The 21,892-nt window shown below is 36.7% G+C and overlaps 1 protein-coding gene across 1 annotated transcript in view; it reads right to left on the minus strand.

Annotated features, from left to right (window-relative positions):
- Nucleotides 1-2,894: 2,894 nt before the first annotated feature.
- Nucleotides 2,895-21,892, minus strand: part of Nkain2 (sodium/potassium transporting ATPase interacting 2) — a 160,735-nt gene continuing 141,737 nt past the window's right edge. Inside the window, exon 3 of the mRNA XM_076859771.1 lies at nucleotides 2,895-2,980. Within this exon, the coding sequence (XP_076715886.1) occupies nucleotides 2,895-2,980 (86 nt within the window). The remainder of the gene's footprint in view (nucleotides 2,981-21,892) is intronic.

Genomic DNA, 21,892 nt, shown 5'->3' on the forward strand with positions numbered 1-21,892 from the left:
ACTTTAATATTTTATGTACCTTAAGTATTCCTGACTTCTTAGATTTGAATTCCATCAAACATGTAAATTACTTCCTAAGCAACAAAATTTGAAGGATCTCATATAATTTTACTATTCATGGGCAGTATTTTTATTACTTCCACTTGGCTTTTAAACTACTTTATTTAACAAAATCATGAGAAGTTTTGTCTTCAAGGAATTTAATCATTGACAAAGATATTCATTTTTGTAAAGTCCCTGTTTAAATATCAACATTAGAATTATAAATGCCTGGTTTGAAACAATATGCTGATTATGTATAATTAGCATTATGTATAATTAGCCTTCTCATGTTAATATTATAGCTTAAAGTTAGATGAGGATGAGGGTTACATCTAATTTATTATGGCTTGGTGATCTTTACTGATCATTTTTATTGACCAACACAATGCAATGTTATATAATATAGTCAATATCAAGCAATTGCATGCCTTGTAGATATTTGATCTACTCTTTTAAGTTCAAATATATTGTTACATGAGCTAATATTATATGTCATATGTCATATACAGAGGATATCCTTTGGAAAATGAGATATCTGACTTGACAAGGCTTTTCATGATGATGTTGGTTGACATAAGAATTATTTTCACTGTTAATAAATACTGTTTATTAAGCACTTACTATGAGACATATCTTATGTCTTCTATGTTTTACCTGGATTTTTTCATATAATTTCCGAACAATTAAATGAAGTACATGTGTTGTCATTTCTATTTTTCAGGTGAGGAAACTTAGGCTTGGTGAGATTAAAGTTTTTCAAACAAAGTTATACGATCAAGGTTATAATGAATTTAATCTCAGGCAGTATACTACTCCTGATTGCTTTGCCCTTTTAAAATAGCACACCCTACAGATGTTTACTCTAAAATATTGAGAAGAATGGCAAAAAATTCAAAAGATGTATAATTTTGTATTTTTGTTCTTGGAATTTCCTGGAGGGGTGCTTTACCATAGGGCAACATCCCTAGTCCATTTTATTTTTTATTTTGAGACAGGGTCTCTCTAAGATTTCAAGGCTGGCCTTGAATTTACAATACTCCTGTTTCAGCCTTTCAAGTTTCTGGGATCACAGGTATACACAACCTCACCTGGCTTAATTTTATTTTTTGTTGTAGCTATCAGATTTTTCTGAGAGGTTTGGGTAGATACAGTATAAAGAGTATATTGCAAAAAAATAAAAAAAGGAGAGTATTAGAGGAAAATAATGTTAAGAAATAATTTATATAGGAAGTATATTTTAAAATAAGATTTAAAGACAGCGAGTTTTCAAAGAGCAAAATTTGGGAAAAATATAATATCTGGTGTCAAAATAACAGCAGGACTATTGGAAATAACTATGTCTTTTTTTTTTTTTTTTTTTTGAGAAGGCAAGAATTGAATTTGGTTGGGAAAAAATGACTTGAAAGAAGATACCAGTCTATTTATGAATTCACTGGATACAGAGCATAAGGAGGCTAGGCCAGTTTTCATTCACCATAACATTTCCCCTACCATCTCCTCGCATCATCTGCAGGTGGTTGGGATTCAAACATTATTAGAACTTGAAGAGAAGATATTTCAATAAAATATTGAGGCCAGGTCAGGGTTAGACTTGTAGGCTATGGCAAGAAGTTTGGATTCTGTTCAGTAGGTAACAGGGAGTCACTGATGGCTTTTGGGCAGAGAGGTGAAATTCTCAGAATAGTACTTTGTGAAGATTAATTTGGCAGCCATGTGGAGGATGGGATGGAGGTTCTGAAATAAGGAAGAAGCTGAAGTTAGGGCAGTGGTGGTGGGCATGTAAAGAAAGGCTTAGAGACGCAATGCTTTGAATGACATATAGTATCCGCTAACTTCTGAACCAATAAAGTCTCTTCTATAAGTGATGATAGCAAATGCTTGCAGAGAGCTACCAGGACACAAATAAAAAAGGCACGCACAATGTATGGATCATTCTCTTTTTAAAGAGAAGCTTAAAAGGATTGTCTACAGATTAATCTCTTTGGAGGAGAAATACTCCCCAAATCCATTGATTATCCTATACACTAAAGATATTAAAAGGTAAATGATTTAATGGTGGAGGACAAGGACAACAAACACATATCTTCAAAGAGAGAAGTTCACATTTTAAAATGAATTGGAATCTTACTTTCTATTTTGATCTTCGCTTGCAATTCAGCATATCACTTGATGCTGATATATAGAATTTGTTATCAGTTGTTATCCAAGGGAATTTGCCTAAACACAGATATAAAAATCAGGCTCTGATTATATGTCTGCTCTCTTGAGTGCTAGAGTTCAGGGTTTGATAAGTTTTAGTGTTATTGTCCTAGTTTCATTTGCACTCTCACATTAGAAAAATGATAGAGAAGGAGCATTGCTCTGTTTTTAAAATTTCTTTTTGAATACTATGAATCACCATGGTGAATTATAATTAAGCATTTAAATGAGAACTCTTTTGAGAGTAATATGGAAAGCTGATAATTATACCAGGACAACCAACGTAAACTGGGACTAACCTGGGAAAAGCAGAAAATATGGTTTATATATAGTTTTTAATACAATAGTGTACAATGTTATATCATTTTCAGAATATATAACTTTGTGGTAATTCAATTCTTGGAATATAATATACAGGATTTTGAGTCGTGTAGGTGATATTTATGTAGGACTAATGGCAGAGATGGCATTTTTGTTAAGTTAAATTAAAAATATATATATATAAATAAAATATCAGAATTATTCCATTCAAAACAATATTAATCGTGAAAATATATAACTGAAGAAGAGCTTCATGCCATCTGTTTTGTGCCATGATACATTTTGTGGACCATCTTTTGGTATCCCAGAAAAATACCTCCAAATCAAGGTACTTACATGTACATAGGCTGAAGTTGTAAGTGAGACGTCTTCTGAGGCCCTTGGTAGCCATAAGAGTCAAAGCCACCTATGAAATCAACTGAAAAGGAACAATTTCCTTCATTAGTTAATTTCACAGAAGAACCCACTCCTGGTTAAGGTTCACACAGATTACAACTTAAGTCTTTTAATAATCTGTTAAACTAAAAATAATTGTGGACAAAAAGTGAAAAAAAAAATTCTTCTAGGTAGTTATTTCCACTCCTCCAATGGTGAAATGCAATTATTGTCTTATAAGACTGTATTCACTTGGGAGAAGAAATTATATACTTTTTTTTCTAGCAATTTTAAAATGCCATATGCCTTTTTGGCTAATATGGAGATTTTCTTATCATGTTATAAATGTTATATCATAAAAATAATGATTGCCCAAGGGTATGTATCATTAGTTGCACATGAGCAATAATATGTACTCTGATTGTTGAGTACAAGGTGCTATGGTGGAGTTCATGGAAGTTAACTCAACATGGATTTCCCTGCCATCATGTGTTTTACAATCTGAAACAATAAGAGTGAAGTATTCAAAGGCCATACAGACCCAGATATTTAAGATACAATAAGATATAACCAGAGTTACTGTGGTACATGATGTTTTACAAAATGGCTGCAACAGTATCTCCTATCCCACATGTTTTCACAGCCTGATCTTTAAACCCCTCCCATCCAGTGGTTTGAGCTTGTGTCCTTTCCTCTTGAACATGGGCACAACTTTGTGTTCATTTGAAATAGTAGAAATGATACTATGTGACTTCCAGGGGCAGATATATAAAGGTGTCATACACTCCTCTCGTTCTTTTGGGCTACACAGCTACCATTGCATGAGGAAAGGCAAACTAGCCCACATGGACAGAGCAATGGAGAACCATCCATAGGTGCTTAAGCCGACAGGCTAGTGAGGTTCCAGCCCGTAGCCAGCATCAATATCCGGACATATGAGAGAAAATGCCTCTAAGTGATTCCAGACCCCAAATGTTGAGTCAGTTCTGTTTTGAAGTCTTCCCAGCTCAGGTTCCTGACATCATTGAAGAGAGATAATCCATTCTTCTGGGCCTGAGTTATTAACATACAGAATCTATGAGCATAATAAGTGATTGTCTTATACCTCAAAGTTTTGACAGAAATGGTAATGGAGACAGTAAATAGTAATAGTGACATGAAAAAGTTTATTTTTTTCATTTTTATTTCTGGATATAGAGGTTTATGTGAAGACAAAAGGCAAAACAACTGGAGGCTGATGAGCTAGATTACAGGAAAGAAAGGCACAGGGAAATAGAGGTTGAATTAGGATGCACTAAGACACCTCGACTTTTTCTAGTATTGTATTCTATTGGATTACTTTGTCTAGTTTGTGTTCTCTTGTCAATACCCTAGGGTGCTCCATATGGAAACTAAAGCAAGGGGCAATATAACATATAGTCTATGATATCTGTACATTGAGGAAGCCCTTTCCCATTAAAAAAAAGATCATAATTTTTAGAGCATTTTAGGTTAATTTAATTTGTGCTTTTGCAAAATTTAGCAAAAATACAGAGATTCCTCAAGGCCCTGCCTTGTATATGCATGGCCTCTGTCACTATCAACATCTCTATCAGAGGTGGAGTTACAAGTGATGAACATATGTTGACACATGATTATCACCCCAACCCCATTGCTGACATTGGTCTTCACTCTTGGTGTTGCAAATTCTATTGGTTTTGGCAAGTGTGTGGCATGTATCCACTATTATACTATCAAAATAGACTTCCTGCCTTAAAAATACTCTGTGTTCCATCTAACCATGTCTCCCTCCCCATCATCATTTGGTAATCACTATTTTTCATTGTCTCCATAATTTTATCTTTCACAAGTGTCATAGAGTTGAAATTATATATATATATATATATATATATATATATATGCATATTACATATGTATATGCATATATATGTGTGTATACACACACACACACACACACACACACATATATATATATATATATATCACATGGTAAGTTTTTTTTTTTTTTATTTTTATATTTTTTGGTACTGGTGATTGAACCCAGAGGTGTTTTTACCACTGAGCCATATCCCTAGCCTTTTGTTTTTTTAACTTTTGAGACAGAGTCTCTCTAAGTTGCTGAGGGCCTTACTAAGTTGCTGAGACTGACCTCAAACTTGGAATTCTCCTGCCTCAGTCTCCTGAGTTGCTGGGATTACAGCCATGAGTCACTGTACCTGGCTACTCCATGTCTTTTAGTGACATGTAGCTGGCTTCTTTTAATCATGAGAAATACTTTTTAAAAAAAAATTTATTCTGATTTGTAAAACACGATGGCAGAATGCAATTTATTTCACATTATACATATAGAGCCCAATTTTTCAAGACACTGATTGTATATAAAGTATTTTCACACCATTCATGTCTTATACATGTACTTAGGGTAATGATATCTAACTCATTCCACCATCATTCCTACCCCCTTGTCCCCTTCTTTCCCTCTTCCGTTTGTGTTTGTTCTATCTGAAGTTCCTCCATTCATCCCATGACCCGCCCCCTCCCCCACAATTGCTATTACACGTCTGCATATCAAAGAAAACATTTGGCCTTTGTTTTTCTGGAATTGGCTTGCTTCACTTAGCATTATATTTTCCAACTTCATCCATTTACCTGCAAATGCATGATTTTACTCTCTTTTAGTGCTGAGTAATGTTGTGTATATATACCAAAGTTTCCCTATCCATTCATCTACCGAAGGGCATCTGGGTTGGTTCCATAATTTAGCTATGGTGAATTATGCTGCTATAAACATTGATGTGGCTGCGTCCCTGTACTATGCTGTTTTTAAGTCCTCTGGGTATAAACCGAGGAGTGAGATAGCTGGGTCAAATGGAGGTTCCATTTCCAGTTTTCCAAGGAATCTCCATACTGCTTTCCAGATTGGCTGCACCAATTTGCAGTCCTACCTCTCCAGTCAGAGTGGCAGCTATTAAGAATACAAGCAACAATAAGTGTTGGCGAGGAAGTGGTGAGAAACACGTTTTGTGAGGTAGATAGCGTCTTTTTCCTTATCAGAAGTGGAGAGTTGTAGTGACCAAGCAGAGCTCCTGATATTAGGGGGACATGAGTTTAAGTACTACTTGGTCTACCTGATGGCTGTGTTATCTTAGGCAGGTTACAAATTCTAAACTGGTGACAGCTTTGGAACTTTACCATGTATTTAATTTTATAGAAGAAAAATTTTTAAAGTGAATTTCTATTGTTTTCTACATTGTTCGCATTTGTATCATAGCTAATATAGACAATACCAGAAGAGCTGTACAATAATTAAATGGCAACACTTTTAACAGTTTGTACTTTGAGAAATTATTTTTTTAAGGCTAGTACTTTAGTGCCTAAATTCCCATTTTTAGGGTGAGCTCTTGCCAACAATGGAATTAATTATGAACAAGTTTCCTGAGAATTATTCGCAGGGTTAGAGCTTCATGACTTTGGTGCTAGAACATAGAGTGGGCCACAGTAGATGGAGGACAGAAATAAGCAATAAGGTCTCAATGAAATTGACATCCAGATTTATTGTGTTATTGTTATTGTTGTTGTTTTGAGATATTTCATTAGCTCGTTTCCAGAGACTTCAGATAAGCCAGACTGTGATTATGAACCAAAGATTTTGGAGTACACCTAGGGATGGAATACCTGAGGAAATAAGACAAGTCTTCAAATTCAAAAGATGGAAGTAGGACCAAAAGTGGGGACTAAAGTTGAGTAAGGCACAATGCAGACCTCCCTAAGACACCGGGAGAGGCCAGGAAGTACGTATGGTGTGTCCTGAACATGAATATCCTGAACACTATTAGTGCCTAAACTTTAATGTAGTTTGAATCCTCTGGGGCTTGCTCTTTATTTGCCATGATCTGTATGTTGGGAGTGTGGGTAGAAGTGGTTCATAGCTACCCAACTGGTGAGGAGAACACAAACTCCAAAGGAAGGAGCCCAATTTTCCAGATTCTTCTGAGTGTTCAGTTGGACTGGGTCATGGAAAATGTTCCAACAGTCAGAGATCCATGATGAAGATGAGAAAAAGAAGAGGCTCTGAATATATAACCAGGGTGATTTTCACTATTTATCCCAGGAGGGGACATTCAAATTTAAGCCAGGGCATATTTTCTATAGTTTACATGAAATACATGCCAGAGTTCATAGCCTAGGAAATTGTGCATGACCAATTTCCATGTGCATTTGGTTCTCAGTAATTGTTTGGATGTCTTTCTAAGTGACTTTAGGGAGGAATAGAAAACAGCTGTAACCAGTTGACCACCATTAAGACCAAAGTGAATCAGCTAGGTAAACCTGATCTCTAAACCTTTTACAAAGGGTCTTTCAGTGCTTTATGGAATGCTTTAGGATGCCACATGGGTGGTGAGCAGAGGTGAATGAAATGGCCTTATTACTCTCAAAAAATTGAAATACTGGGGTTGGCTTACGTTTTAAAGATATCTTTAATACCACTTTGATCTGTTCTCAATTTCTTTTAAATGTTTCTTCAGGCTTTATAGGAGATACTGCTTACTGTAAAATTTTTCTGAGCAATAGTGATTATGAAACAGCTGATAGATCCTTCTCCAGGTAATTATGATAAGAGTTACATGTGGGGTCATAGCCCACCTCTGCATTATTTTGAAAAAGAGTATCTTTTATCAATAAAGATCTCTTTAATTCCTGAAAATAAAAATAAAATGCATTCCCAACAATTATGAAGTGTTTAATAGTGCCTAAAGCTCTTTCAGGAGATATCTTTTATCTTTACAATATTATTATCAGGTGGGTAGGAATAATTCTTTTCATTTTACAAATGAATACATGTTTATTGCTTGGAGGTAGTAAACAGCAGAGGACAGGACTAGAAGTCAGGTATTTTCTTTCCTTCCAAGCTTTCACTCTTGCCATTCTAGTAAATTCCTGGAAACTTTTCAAAGGTGATCAAAGGTTTCAAGTCACACGTTGGATTAAATCTAAAATCTTTAGAATTTTATTTTCTTTCCACATTATTTGCCAAAAGTTTTGAGTATTTCTTTTGTGTTCTCTACAGATTATAGGGTCTTCTTTTATTATTTATTCTCCAGCATCATTATTTGTGTTCCTGGAAATTTTTGCTTTTTTTGTCTCCTCCTTATCTCCAATCTAATATTCTAGAAATATTGTGATGTGAACAGTGACTGACACAGTTGCCACTGGGGTGTATCCACCAGTGACAGTTACCAATGACGTGTTGTGAGTTCTGCAAAATGTCTTGCAAGGCGATGAGGCAGGTGAAACCCAAGGCTTAGTTCATTGGCTTTTGTCTAGTAAATGATGCAAGCCACCACATAAGCACTTAAGCAGTTCTTCCTTCTGAAAATTGTATTATCAGCACCATCTTGCATCACTCTTATTATAGTGAGGTTTTTGCAAAGTAATAAGGGATGTTTTCTTTATTTCAATGTGTCATATTGTCTGTGTTACACTTCAATGCTCAATAGAAAATGTGAAAGGGGAGTTGCTGAAGTCCTGAGTTAGAATTAGGAGGATGAGAAAGGAAAGATGTCAATGAATGCAAAATAAATAGACAACGAGGTAGAACACATGAAACATATAGTGTTTGAACATGAGGAAGGGCAGGGGAAGGAAAGAGTCAAGGTTGATTCTCAGAAGGTTTTTTTGTTAGGGTAATGTTGCCTCTTTCAACATAACAAAAAAGAATATCAGGAAGAAGCTGGTGTCTGGCTTCCTTTTGGAAATGCAGTTTTTAAGTTATAAGTGGCACCCAAAATGGCAAGGTCCAGGAAAAGGGAAAAAAATAAATGTAATTGGTGCAAGGTGAATTGGGGACTTGCTGAGATTTTAGAGATGAATTTCTGTTTTTCTCACTCAGCTTTATTTGCTTCATTGCAACCTATCTCTACCTGACATATTATAAATCTATTTGTTTGTCGATTGCCTCTGCCACTATGATGTAAGCTGCACGTGATTTACTGTTCTTTGTTGTTTATTGTTTACGACAATAGCCTGGGAACTCAGAACAATATTTGGCTCATGGGTGACACTCAATTCATATTTACTGAATGAACTCCATAGACCCTTTATGCTGCAAAGGAAAATAAGGCACTTGATCAGTGCATGGAAGATGCTAGCAAAATTTCCAGATGAAATTGGATTGAGTGTTTTTATCCTTTCTTCCACAAGGTCTTGAGTGATGTAAGAAAAGTGAAAATATTTCATAGAAGATTTGGAGTGTTAGTTGTCAGTTAGGTGCTTTGAGATAAAAGAAAGAATCTTTTTGGATATCAATGGTAAGAAGCCACCTCTGCAACTTTTCTGGTCAAGGACGGTGGAAGAAAAGAGGCTAGGATGTGCTTTAGCATTAACATGACTAGGTTGAGAGGGTCATTCATTAATGAATGCCATACAACATCACAAATATCATTGGTAGGAAATACATGATTCTCTTTCTGAATAGTTTGTGGCATCCTAAGCAGAGACTCACAACTAGGCAGAGAGTGACAAAATAATAGAGCTTGCATTTGTTCAATCATTGCTTCATTGGAGGAGTTTATCTTTGACCCTTCAAAGACAACTCAGGATTTTTAAAAATTAGCTTTGTTGAGGTGTAGTTGGTATACAAAATCCACACATACTTTATATATACAGTCTGAGGAATTTGGTATTTGCATACCTATGAAACCATCACCACAATCAAGGTATCAGACATATCAATCATCTACAAAAGACAACTCAGGAATGTTATCATTTTCTTTGCAAGTGTGGCTACAGGGTTTTCTCTTAGCCTTAGTTTTCCTGTCTGCAATCTGGGTATATTCATATCTACTGACCTATGGAGGCACAGGGAAATCCAATTATTTTAAATTAGTAAAATGCCATATCAGTTAAATTGCTATGACTTAATCATGTTAGTAATAGTAGAATTTAGAAATAATAGAATAAGAGAAAAAATGTTTCATGGATAAATATTCTTTAATAAAATATATTCCCTGTGGTGAATCTCTGTTTTATTTAAACCTTTAAATCATGAACACAGAATTCAGCAAACCTAAAGCTGCCTTTTTAAATACATGTTGGCAGTGAGGTATTGTAGTATAAAATTGTCCCTTGGTTATTAATGACAAAGCCACTAGTCAACACTCTTTTAGAGACAGGGCTGAAAAAAACCACGAGGGAAAAATTTAAAAGGCAGTTCACAGAAAACTAAGCCTAAATATTTAGAACTCATTGAAGGACGTTAAAGAATTTGTGTGGGCCTATGAAAATAGAGTGTCTATCCATTACCTCTGCAGGTATGAATTTTAATGGTACTTACTCAACTTGCACAAAAGGAATTTAAAATACAACTAACCATAGGCCAAATGGAAAAGAATAGCCTTCTTCCCACACAGACGTGGTGGCAGCAATTCAAGCTGTGTGAGCTTGGGGTTTTCAGTCTGGGCTAAAATCTCCCACAGGAGAGTGAGTTCTCCCTACCCCCACCATTAGGAAAACACAGTCCTTTGTAGGAGCACTTAATCTTGTAGTTGTCTGAAAGATCACTAAAGTGTGAGGCTACTAAGGGTTTCTAGCAGATAAAGTACACGTTGAATGAAATGCGTCTGATTAGCTAAATCTGGCAGAAGCTTCACTTCCTAACCATCTTGTCAGATATGTTTTTTCAAGGTCTTAGGATCCTATTTTCCATGTTTCCCTCTTAGTTGTCTCAGAATCAGATCCTTATTATTGTAAACTTGGTAATGCATATGCACATGTTGAAAAAATGAAGGCCCAAAGCAGTACCAAGGTGTCATAGTAAATAAAATATTTATTTAGTTAAAATATCTTTGAAAAAATGCTTTAAGCTTTTAGTTCCAAAGACCTAGTAAAAAAGGAAATATAATTTCCACCAGATTTAAAAAAAAAAAAAAGATTTTGTCAGGTTGTTCTTGTCTCTGCCAATTCTCAGGAAAAGCAATACCTAGGGATTGTAAGAAATACATGAGAGTTTTTTGCCAAGGACAGAATCTTGATATTAAATTGTGTTCTAATAATAGAATGCTATCATTGGATACATCACAGGGAAGCTATGAGGTAGCAAAAAATTGGAGGCTTTGGAGTCAGTTATCAAGAATATATGTAACAATAAATGTTGGCAAGAACGTGGGGAAAAATTTCACTCATACATTATTGGTGGGACTGCAAATTGGTAAAACCATTATGGAAAGCAGTATGGAGATTCCTCAGAAAACTTGGAATGGAAGCACTATTTGACCCAGCTATCCCACTCTTTGGTTTAAACCCAAAGGACTTAAAATCAGCATATTACAGTGATACAGCCATCAGTATTTGTAGCAGCTCAACTCACAATAGCTAAGCTATGGAGCCACTAAATGAATAGAGAAAATGTGGTATATATGTACAAAGAAATATCACTCATCCATAAAGAAAAATGAAATTATGGTATTTGCTGGTAAATGGATGGATCTGAAGACTATCATGATAAGTGAAATAAGCCAATCACCAAAAGCCAAAGGCCAAATGTTCTCTCTGATATATGGATGCTAACACACAATAAGGAGTTGGGAGGGAAGAATAGAAGTTCATTGGATTAGACAAAGGGGAATGAAGGGAAGGGAGGAGGGATGGGAATAGACAGTAGAGTGAATCAGACATAACGTTCAATGCTCATATATGAATACACAACCAGGGAAATTCCCCATCATGTACAACTGGAAGAATGGAATCGTAATTAGAATAAGTTATACTCCATATATGTATAATAAATCAAATTACACTCTATTGTCATATGTATATACAAAGAACTAATAAAAACATATTATGGGGGCTGAGGTTGTTGCTCAGTGGCAGTGTACTTGCCTGGCATGAGTGAGGCACTGAGTTCAATTCTCAGCACCATGTATAAATAAAATAAAGGTCTAGCAACAACTGAAAAATATTTTAAAAAAACATTATGTTTAGATTCAAGGTCCCATCCTTTTTGGAAAAAGGATTTATACAAGAGGATTGATTGGAATTATGCTTTAAAATGTATATTTAGGCTATTTACTAATGTGATTAGAATTATGTAGTCCAGGAGACTAGATGGAGAAAAAAAAAACTTAAATAAAAGAACTCTGTACTACTAGGAAATTAAGAGAGGAAGCCATCAACAGAAGCTGAGGAGAACTGAGCAGGTCTATGGAGACCCTTTAGACACTACTTAGTTGGTTAACTATATAGTCTGACAAGCAATAAAATACCCCATGTGGTCTAATGTAAAATCAAAAACAAACAAACAAACAAACAAAAAAAAACAGAAAGATATTTTATACTAAAACCCAAATACATAGAACTGAGTTTCCATTTTTTAATATTTTTGGAAATCACCTTGCACATTATCAGAAAGGACTGAGAGAGGCAGGACCGATCTGGTGTTTGGATCCTTGAAGTCTAACAAATACATAAGCAAAGGAAGCTGTCCAAAGGAGTGGTTGAGAATAAGGACAAGGAAAGACCTGTATGCTGGATTAGGCAGGCAGAAGGTCAAGTTCAGTGGATGAATTACTTTGCAGGGGAAAATCTTACCTGTTCTTCTCAGATTTGGGCACAGTTTTAAAGAGGCAAAAGAATAATCATCAGTGTAGAGAAGTATTGAGTTCTGGAGGGGAAATCCAAGGAGGTTTTTTTTTGATAGCACTGACTTTCTCAGATTTGAGTCTTTGGTTTAAGGAGGCTGGAAAGGTTAGGAACAGGTCCCATAGAGAGTGTGGCACACTGTGGGCTGAAGAGTAGAAAGCACTGTTAAGCAGGACCAGCGTCCAGTCAGGTGAAGCAAGTACACATAGGCAGCGGGGCATAGTGACTCTCCAGCATTGGGAAACTACCCAGGATGAGAAGTGGAGAAATGGAATCTGAGCCTCCTCAGGCACGGATGTTGACAAGCCAAGCATGGAGGTAGGGTTATGGGAGTACCACCACTTTTGCCAACCCTGGGGACAGATGAAGGGTAGGAAGATGGGAAGCATGAGAAAGCCCGGGGTTCTAGTGCAGGGAAGCTCCCAAATAGCAGTGAAGACACCTCTTCCAGGAAGGAGGCAGAAGCTGGTTGGAGAATTTCAAGAACAGGTGGTCTTAGACAAACCTTCTATCACCATACTGAAGGTGATCCCAGTATATCCTTCCATGATGAAAAAAATGAAGCGGGTGGATGAAGTGAGTGGTATGATGCTGAAGAAATTGTAAAGCAAGAGTTGGAAGATTGCATATCCAGATATCTTTGATACTTTCCACAAATGTGGAGAAGCATGCAGAACAGGATGAAGTAACTAAGTCAACTTCACCTTCAATAGGTCTGGGCTCACTTTGTGTCACACAACTGGGATGGATTGGATTCTCTGTATTGCTCTACCCTGGTAGAATTGCTTCCAATTATATATGACATGCCTTTCAGACAAAATTGGAGGGAACAGTAGTTATTACAGTTATAGGTGAGCTAGTTAGACAGGACTTGGCATGTCTTCTCAGCTGACATCCAGGATATATTTAGAACGCACAGACCATTTAAATGTAGCAGTTTCAGTTAAGATCATGGACGCATTAACATATGTATATTTAGGGAAATAAAAATATAAACATGCATGCTATAATCACTCATTAGAGAAGTATTCCTCACCTTGTAATTTTTGCTGACATTATCTTTTTATCATTTTTTCAGCCTCCAGAGTAGGAAAAATCACAAAACGCCTGAGCCTAAATTAATCATAATCATCTTAGTAGAACAAGAGTAGCAGTTTCAGGAACGAGAATGTCCTGTGATTACTCTTAGCATTTTATTGATACATGAGCAGATTGCAACTAGATTTGTTACTTTGAGCTCATTAAAAACATTTAAAATTGTACTTGTGTGAAATATGGTGTACATCTAGTCAACATGGGAACAAACAGTAAAAACGTAGTTTTCTCTTAAAAAGATGTGCATAGTTTTTTAAAAACCTATATATATTTCTGACTTGTCCTTCAGTTTTATCTGAAGTGTCACTTCCTCAGGAAGGAATGTCCTTTTCTTCTAAACTACATGAGATTCTCTTGCAGTGCATTCTTAATGGTACCCTACTTTCTTTGTCTGCATTTCTGTGTTTTTTTTTTTTTTTTCATTCCTCTTTCTATTGGAATTGTGTGCTACACCACAGTCATTATTAAGGCAAAGAGTGTATCTATTTGGTTCTCTGCTTCATCCCTGATGACTGCCACAGAGTAGCTGCTCAATAAATATTTGTTGGAAGAATCTATCTGGATATTCAAGCAAAGTACACAGGAAAATATACTAATAATTGGGAGGCTTATAATAATTCAGGCCACTTCTGCCTCTAATGGTTGTTTGACTTTCTGCAAGACAACTCAAGTTTCCTGATCATCAACAAAAAAAAAATAAGAGATTGCTAAGATTGTTCATAGATCTATGATTCTGCAAATTCTATATTTCTAGGATTGGTTTACATATCAATGGTAGCAATAAACTGTTTAAAATGAGCATATCTGTAAAAACATAGTGAATGGGGAAAAATCGTGCAAAGGAGTTATTTCCATCTGGCTGTTACTATCATGCATTGATTTTACTATGCAAATTTTCTGGGAGTTGAGCTGCTGAATAGAAGATATGTATACAGTCAGTCCTCCAGATCCAAGAGTTCTACATTCATGGATATTACCAATCATGGACTGAAAACTAGGGGAGAAAAAGCTGTGTCTATACTTAACATGTAGAGATTTTTCAAAATATTTATTTATTTATGTATCTTTAGTTTTAGGTGGACACATTATTTTGTTTTTATGTGGTGCTGAGGATCGAACCCAGTGCCTCATGCATGCTAGGCGAGCACTCTAGCACTGAGCCACAACTCCAGCCCCCAAGATTTGTTTTTTTTTTTTTTTTTGGTCATTATTTGCTAAATAATATAATACAGCAACAATTTACATAGCATTTACATTTTATTAGGTATTATAAGTATTCTAAGATTATTTAAAATATACTAGAGGATTGTGTAGGTTATAGGCAAATGCTATGCCATTTTGTATAAGGGACTTGAACATCCATAGACTTTGGTAGCCCTGGGGCCAGGGGTGTCCTGAAAGCAACCCTGTATGGATACACATGAATGAGTGCATATGACATTTGGAACCTGAGGCATGACAATTCCCAGTGGGAAAAGAGTAATTGAATAAAATGTCAGACTGGGAAGAGAGAGTAGGATATGACAGGGTTGGGGCCCTCAGAAGTACTGTCCCCCATCCAATTTAACTCAGTGATGATGGAGTATGAATGTGGGCCTGGGTGCTTCCCTTTGCAGCCCCACTCTTGGGGATTCCTTTGACATCAACTTCATTAGTTACAAAGGCAGCAATCCATATCCAATTTTCTTCTTGTGTCAGGATTGTTCATGTATAAACTAGGCTCCTTTGTTGGGAACATTTGCAATTAATCCTATAAACAAACAAACAAACAAATGCAAATTTTACACTGCCTGCCCCAGCCAATCCTGCTGGCTCTGAGGTCTGGCTACCACCTATTATACATAAAAATGAATTGAAATTCCTACTCTGGACCTAACCTAATTTTCATGTGATAATAGGCATGGATTCCCAGAAGTGCTGTATGCCTCTTGATAGTAACATCCTAATTTCCTTTCCTGGTAAATGTTTTAAATAAGATTTTCGCACCAAAGGAAATTAACCTTTAAATTAATCGTAATTATAAAATGCCATCACTGATTTTTGTCTTCAGCCTAATTACTTTCTATTATTTAAACAAATCACACCTCCTGTGAGTTTTAAGTTTGTTTCTCTTTCATTCCCTGCCACAGGACGCCAACCAATCATAGCAGAGGCCTTCCTGTGTATCCTCTGCTGGAGTGACCTCATTTAAATGTCACACAGGATTGAGGGTTTGCGCTGGCTTCCTGTTGACAAATCTCCCTTTCAGTGCCTGCATGTAAGGCTAAGGTGTTTTCATTCTGCCTACCGAGGGCAGTATTTGGAGATTGTGTTTCTCTGTCCTCCAGGTATTGAGAAGGAGATAGCCAAGCCCAGCTTTCTTTTCTCTTGGATGCCAAATCCCAAACTAAACACACCTGGTGTAATGAAGTGGACACCAACCAACATCATTCATCAAAAGACTGATGTCATCTTCTCAGCATGTTTCTTATCTGGAGGGCTTTTAGAGAGCATTCTGTTTCCTGGGCTACCTTTGTCTTGTTTGCATTTTTTTCTTTGGAGAGGAGATCTCAGTGACTTTCTTTTGTGAGCATGTTTATCAACATTTTGGTGCTAAAAAAAAAAGTCCTATTTTTCTGTAACTTGGCTACTTTCTTCCTTGTGTCGTTATCTCTGTGAGTGTAGAGGGAGTTGGTGAGGTGACAAGCACAGAACAGCCACCACGGTGGGTGGTGTCTGCACAATTGGAAGAAGTAAAATGATCAAAATGGAAGATTTTTCTATCAATCATTTCTGTAAATGGCACCGCTTCTCTTTCCATCACAGACTCTTTCTTTTCTATTGAGGCTGATCAAAACATGGTGAATATTTCGCATCTACCGGATAATTTCAGTTCACCCTGACAGGTATTTTCTGCATAAAATACCTCTTTTATACAGCCCATTTAAGAGTCCTTCTTGGTTTATCTGAATAGTGTCACCTCGGCACCAATGCTTTAGAAGCCAATCCCTGATTATTCTAAGTCAACAGAGAATAAATCAGTTTCTTTTCCTTAATATTTTTGACTTGGAAGGATTAGATTTATTAAAAGATGAACATGGTATGCACGCGTATGTTTATGTGTGCGTTTGTGTGAGTGAAATCAATATAGTATCATGGAGGAGATATTGTGAGAAAAAAGAAAACAAGAAATGATTGTTGAAGAACCACCCTCAAATTGAATGGACAAATTTAGACATAGAACTCATGTGTTTTAAGGGACCACAAGAGGGAGCAATTTGATAGAAGGCTGAAAAAGAGACCAGTGCTAGCTAATTTTGGAGACAATATAAAAATGATGGTTCGCTTTAGAGAACACCATTATCACTGATAGAAACTTGCATGTGATTGGCAGCAGGCATATGCATATGTAGCCATCTACAGCACATATTTCTCCCTCTTCCATTTATTCAGAAAATGAAAAAAAAGGTGCTTTGTTTTAATAGGTTGTTCATTTAGTTTAGAATAAGCTGAGATCTAAGGAGAAATCACATTTTCTTGTCAGTTTCCATACAGTCCAAGAAATGTTTGTGAAGAGCCAAGTGATTAATTCACATGTGGCCCAGAATCTTACTGTGTCTTCCTCCAGGTTGAGATGTGCCCGATACTGAAGATACAGCGGCAAATGGCAAGTGTGGATCCTAATGGCACCTCTAATACTCATTTATTCTGAGGGAGTCAGATACACTATGGGATGTCAGAAGTTCACAAATAAGCTCAGTGACTTTGGGAAAGTGACTTAATCTTCATGGGTCTATAAAATTAAGGCTTTGAAACAAGAGTAGAAGGCCATAGTTTTCTATCATTTTAAACCCTGAAGAATTCATAGTTCAAAAGAAATGTTATGCAGAATCAAAGGATATAAAGTTAAATGCAGAACTTCAATCCTTGTGATAGGGGAGTGGAAAAGGTGACATCTCCTTGCATTGTGATCCCACTAGGTTTCTGCAGAGAGTAGCTAGATGTTAGTGGCATTCAAAGTCTGGACCACTATGTGATCTTGTTCAGAGATGAGGAAAGAAATGGCAAGTTTGAGTTTGATGGGAAACTAGTGGATATGGATGAAACTGTTTCACTCAGTTACCTTGAAATTCCTAAAATAGTTGTTTTAAAGAGATATAAAACAATAACCTAAAAACAATACATGTTACTCTTTCATTTGGTTGTTTGAGTATAAGACTAGTATGAGACTCAACAAGTGAAATAAACACATGATTCTTACAATCTACCTGTTGACAGGGCCGTGAGAATGAAGAGTGATTTATAAATAACCAGAAAGCAAGCTCGGGTTACCAAACAGAATGCAGTAGTCCTAATAACCTGATAGGAGGAATGACAGGTGATAAATAGGGAGGCAACAAGGAAGGCAGCTAATCAAAACCAGGAGACATACGCTAATGTGTTAACTGAGAATCAGGACTCAACTGGGTCATCTTCATTTTCTTTCCTCCCCCTTGTTTTATCTTTATTTTCTGTACTTTCTGCATTAAACCTACATTACTCTGTAACCAGGAAGAAAGATTATTTTTACAGGGAGGTACATATCTCCTTGATCCCCTGTTCACCCTTTCCATAGGCAGTGGTGAGTGACTGTTCAAAGAATAGCATTCAAATTTAGTATTTCTGAAACTGGAGAAATGATCAAAACATACAGAACATAGTTCAATAAGTAGATGGGTTGGCCAGCAGGTTTCAGAAGAAAAATCAGTCAAAAGTAACATAAAATTCTTATCCCAAGAGAAGTGAATAATTTTCTGTTTTTTTTTTTTTTTCCCAAATGAGAGATTCTATAAATTGCTTTGGACTTTGATCCCTAGGCCACTTGATTTCAGGTAACCCAGGACAGGTTTTCATTTATTTGTGCTTGGTTTGTGGTTACATGTACATGTCTAATTCTAAGTCTAAACATCCGGAATTCATTTTTTTTAAAATATTGCTTGAAAATTATTCCCTGAGTATATATTTTTAAATGAAATTTCATGTCTTTTCCTAGATGATTTCAATAGTTAGTAACATTTGCAAATATGTTGAATCTTTTTAGAAAAGATAGTGATTACAGTCCCCTCTCAGTAGCTCTGGAACATTGGCTCCAGGACCCTCCTGTGAATGCCAAAATCCATGAATGCTCAAGTCCCTTAAATAAAATGTGACAGTATTTGTATATAACCTACAATAACCTTCTGTATACTTTGTCATCTCTAGATTACTTATAATATCTAATAAAATTTAAATACTACATAAATGCTTTTTATTCTGTGTTATTTGGGGAATGCAGCAGAAATGGAAAATTTTTCCCAAATATTTCTGATCTCTGGTTGGTTGCAACCATGGATATGGAAGACAGACTGTACTTAGAAAACTGAATTCATTTGCAAGAGGACCAATGTTGAGTTTAACTATTAAGAACAAATTTGCTAAGGAAACATAACAAAAGTCGAGAAATAATATGACAATGAATTTTTTTCCTTTCATGAATTAGGGACATTTTCCATGGCTGTATGGATTTGTTTTAATTGTTAACAATGCTAACAAAGCATAAAGACAAATTCTCAATTCTGTCACTGAAGTGGATATCCCACTGGTGCACAGAAGAGCTGGGGATGAAGTGAGACAGAAGAATTACATATATGATAAAAAACATACCAGACCAGGAATCTCTGAAAATTTCTTTTTTTTCAAATACTGTAAAAGAGAATAAGTAGAGGGGAATAGAAAAGATTGGGAGCTACAAGGAAAACTCATCATGCCTAGTGACAGATTGGTGCAGTGAAGATCTCTGCCACAAACACAGCAGAGCATGGCTGCCTGGTGTCTTGGAGTAAGCTTTTCCTCCCAAGATCGATTGCTGTCTTGTCATGAACAAATATATAAAAGTGTGTTGCAGGGTTGCCCTGATCAAATAAGGTTCACTGGTTACGGCACCCCTGCCAGAGCAGGGGTCTCTTTCTGGTGAATAACTACTCATCTGAAGGCAGAGCACCCCATAGCAGGAGGTGTTAGCTGGGGGCTCCTGTAAGTAAGTATTCTCAGTGGGCAGTGGGCATGCAGGCACTGAGACAGCATTACAGCTCTGAAGCCCTGACCCATTGGCATTTGATACATCAGCAAGGGGAGGCTAGGTCTATAGATATTTTCAAATGTCCAGGAAGCACATGGTATGCATGTAGGGGTGGGCTATGTGCTTGGATGTGGTTTTATGAACTGCAGTATGTATCCCCTGCCTCAATTCATAAATTGAAGACCTAGTTTCTGGTAAGACTATATTTAAAGATTGAAACAACTTTGGGGAGGTGATTAAAATTACATAAGTTCACAAGGCTAGGACTCCATTCCAATAGGATTGAAGTCCTTATAAGATAAAGAAGAGACACACAGAAAAAGACCATGTGAGGACACAGGCAGTGAGAGAATGCAGTCTACAAGCCCAGGAAAGAGACTCAGGAAAAGCAAACCTGCCAAGACCTTGATCTTGAAATTTCAGCTTCCAGAGCTGAAAGAAAACTGAGTTGCTGTTGTTCAAATTCCTCAGACTGGAGTGTGCAGTTATGGCAGCTCTACTGATCACTAGCCAGGCAGTGGTGGAGGTGCTATCCCTATCTTTCTATTTGGAATCTGTGCTGTGAGGGTGGGTGTGGTATTCTGGCAGGCACAGCAGATGGCAGTGGTGTTCCGTGATTTTGCACACTCAACTGGCTTGCCAGGCTGCAGCTCTAGTTTAGATAACTAAAGGGTCAAAGATGAAAATGTCAAGGTCCAGTCCTTTTCATGGGAAAAAGAAATTACCTTAAAGTGTCTACTAAATGTTTGCAGTTTCCCTAAAATTCATATGTTGAAGCCTAATCCGCAATGTGATGGTGCTTTGGGAGGCGATTAGGTCATAAGGGCTCATGAAAAGGTTTAGTGTCTTCAGAAAAGAGGCCCCAGAGAGCTCCCCTTCCAAAATGTGAGCACATGCCAAGGAAGTGTGATCTGTGATCCAGAAAACAAGACCTCACCAGACCCCACCAAATGTGCAGGCACCTTGATCTTGGACTTCAGTCTCCAGAACTGTGAGCAAAAAGTTTCTTTTGTTTATTAGCCATCCTGTTCACAGTATTTTATTATAGTAGCCCATGTGGACTAATATAGTATCTACATCAACAGAAATTAAACTGGGATCTAGGAAATTAAATGAGACACTGTTTAAAAGGAGAAGTAAGTATTCTCAGGCATCTGTGTGTCTGTGGTCTAACTCTTCCTATTTCAACAGTGATTTATTGCTATTTCAAGTCTAAACTTGAATCTTTGCTCCATGGCTCCTTGAAGTTTTCTCTTTCTCTGAGGCTTCCTGGGTGCATTTTCTGCTGTGAGCCTGGATATCAGAACTAAGAACAAAGCAGGTTAGCCTCAGACTGGCTTCAAGGCTATTATTCATACAGCTGTCATAACTGGCCCTTATCTCTGCAGCCCACTTTCAGCACAAGGCACAGAACCCAAGCTACCCTCTGCTCCTCATGAGGTGCTTAGGAAGGGAAACTTAACTCCTTTAGAGAGCAGGTAGCTGGCACCTACTCTTGCCAGTACACTCCTATCAGGATGCCTCATTGCAAAAGCACAGCAGATAAGAATAGACACAGAGAATAAGGTCCCTGAGCATTTACACATATATGAAACATCTCTCATACTGCAGAAGTTGCTATTCTATTTTTTTACTTTCACTAAGAATTTTATGGGTCAAGGTAGTGTAACTACCAAAAGTTAGAAAGAAATTTCAAACTTTTTTAGAGCATCAGAAGTCAGATGTCTAGGCAATGTCTGGAGGTGAACACAGAATAGAGAACTTGACCAGAACAATATATGGTAAATATAACCTAAAGCAGGGTACGCAACAAATACTCCTGATTGTCTGTCCCTTTATGAATGACTACAAATAAATTAACATACTATTAGTCATCGAAAGTTAGAGGACATAGAACAGCCCTAATTGAGCATCTCTTCCAGGTTGTTCACTAGTCCCATGAACATGGAAAATGTGTGTTAGTCTACTTGAATATAAAAATTAACAAACAGACAAACAACAAAATGACTTTATATCTTGCCCACAAATCAGTAAGATTAACATTGGAAAACTTGTCTATGTGAAGTTTTTTTTTTGTTGTTGTTGTTGTTTCTGATTAGTAAAGAGAGATAAGCGATTATTGCCAAAATATGTAAAAAGACATACACA

The sequence above is a fragment of the Callospermophilus lateralis genome, chromosome 6 (assembly GCF_048772815.1).
Source record: "Callospermophilus lateralis isolate mCalLat2 chromosome 6, mCalLat2.hap1, whole genome shotgun sequence".
Lineage (NCBI taxonomy): Eukaryota > Metazoa > Chordata > Mammalia > Rodentia > Sciuridae > Callospermophilus > Callospermophilus lateralis.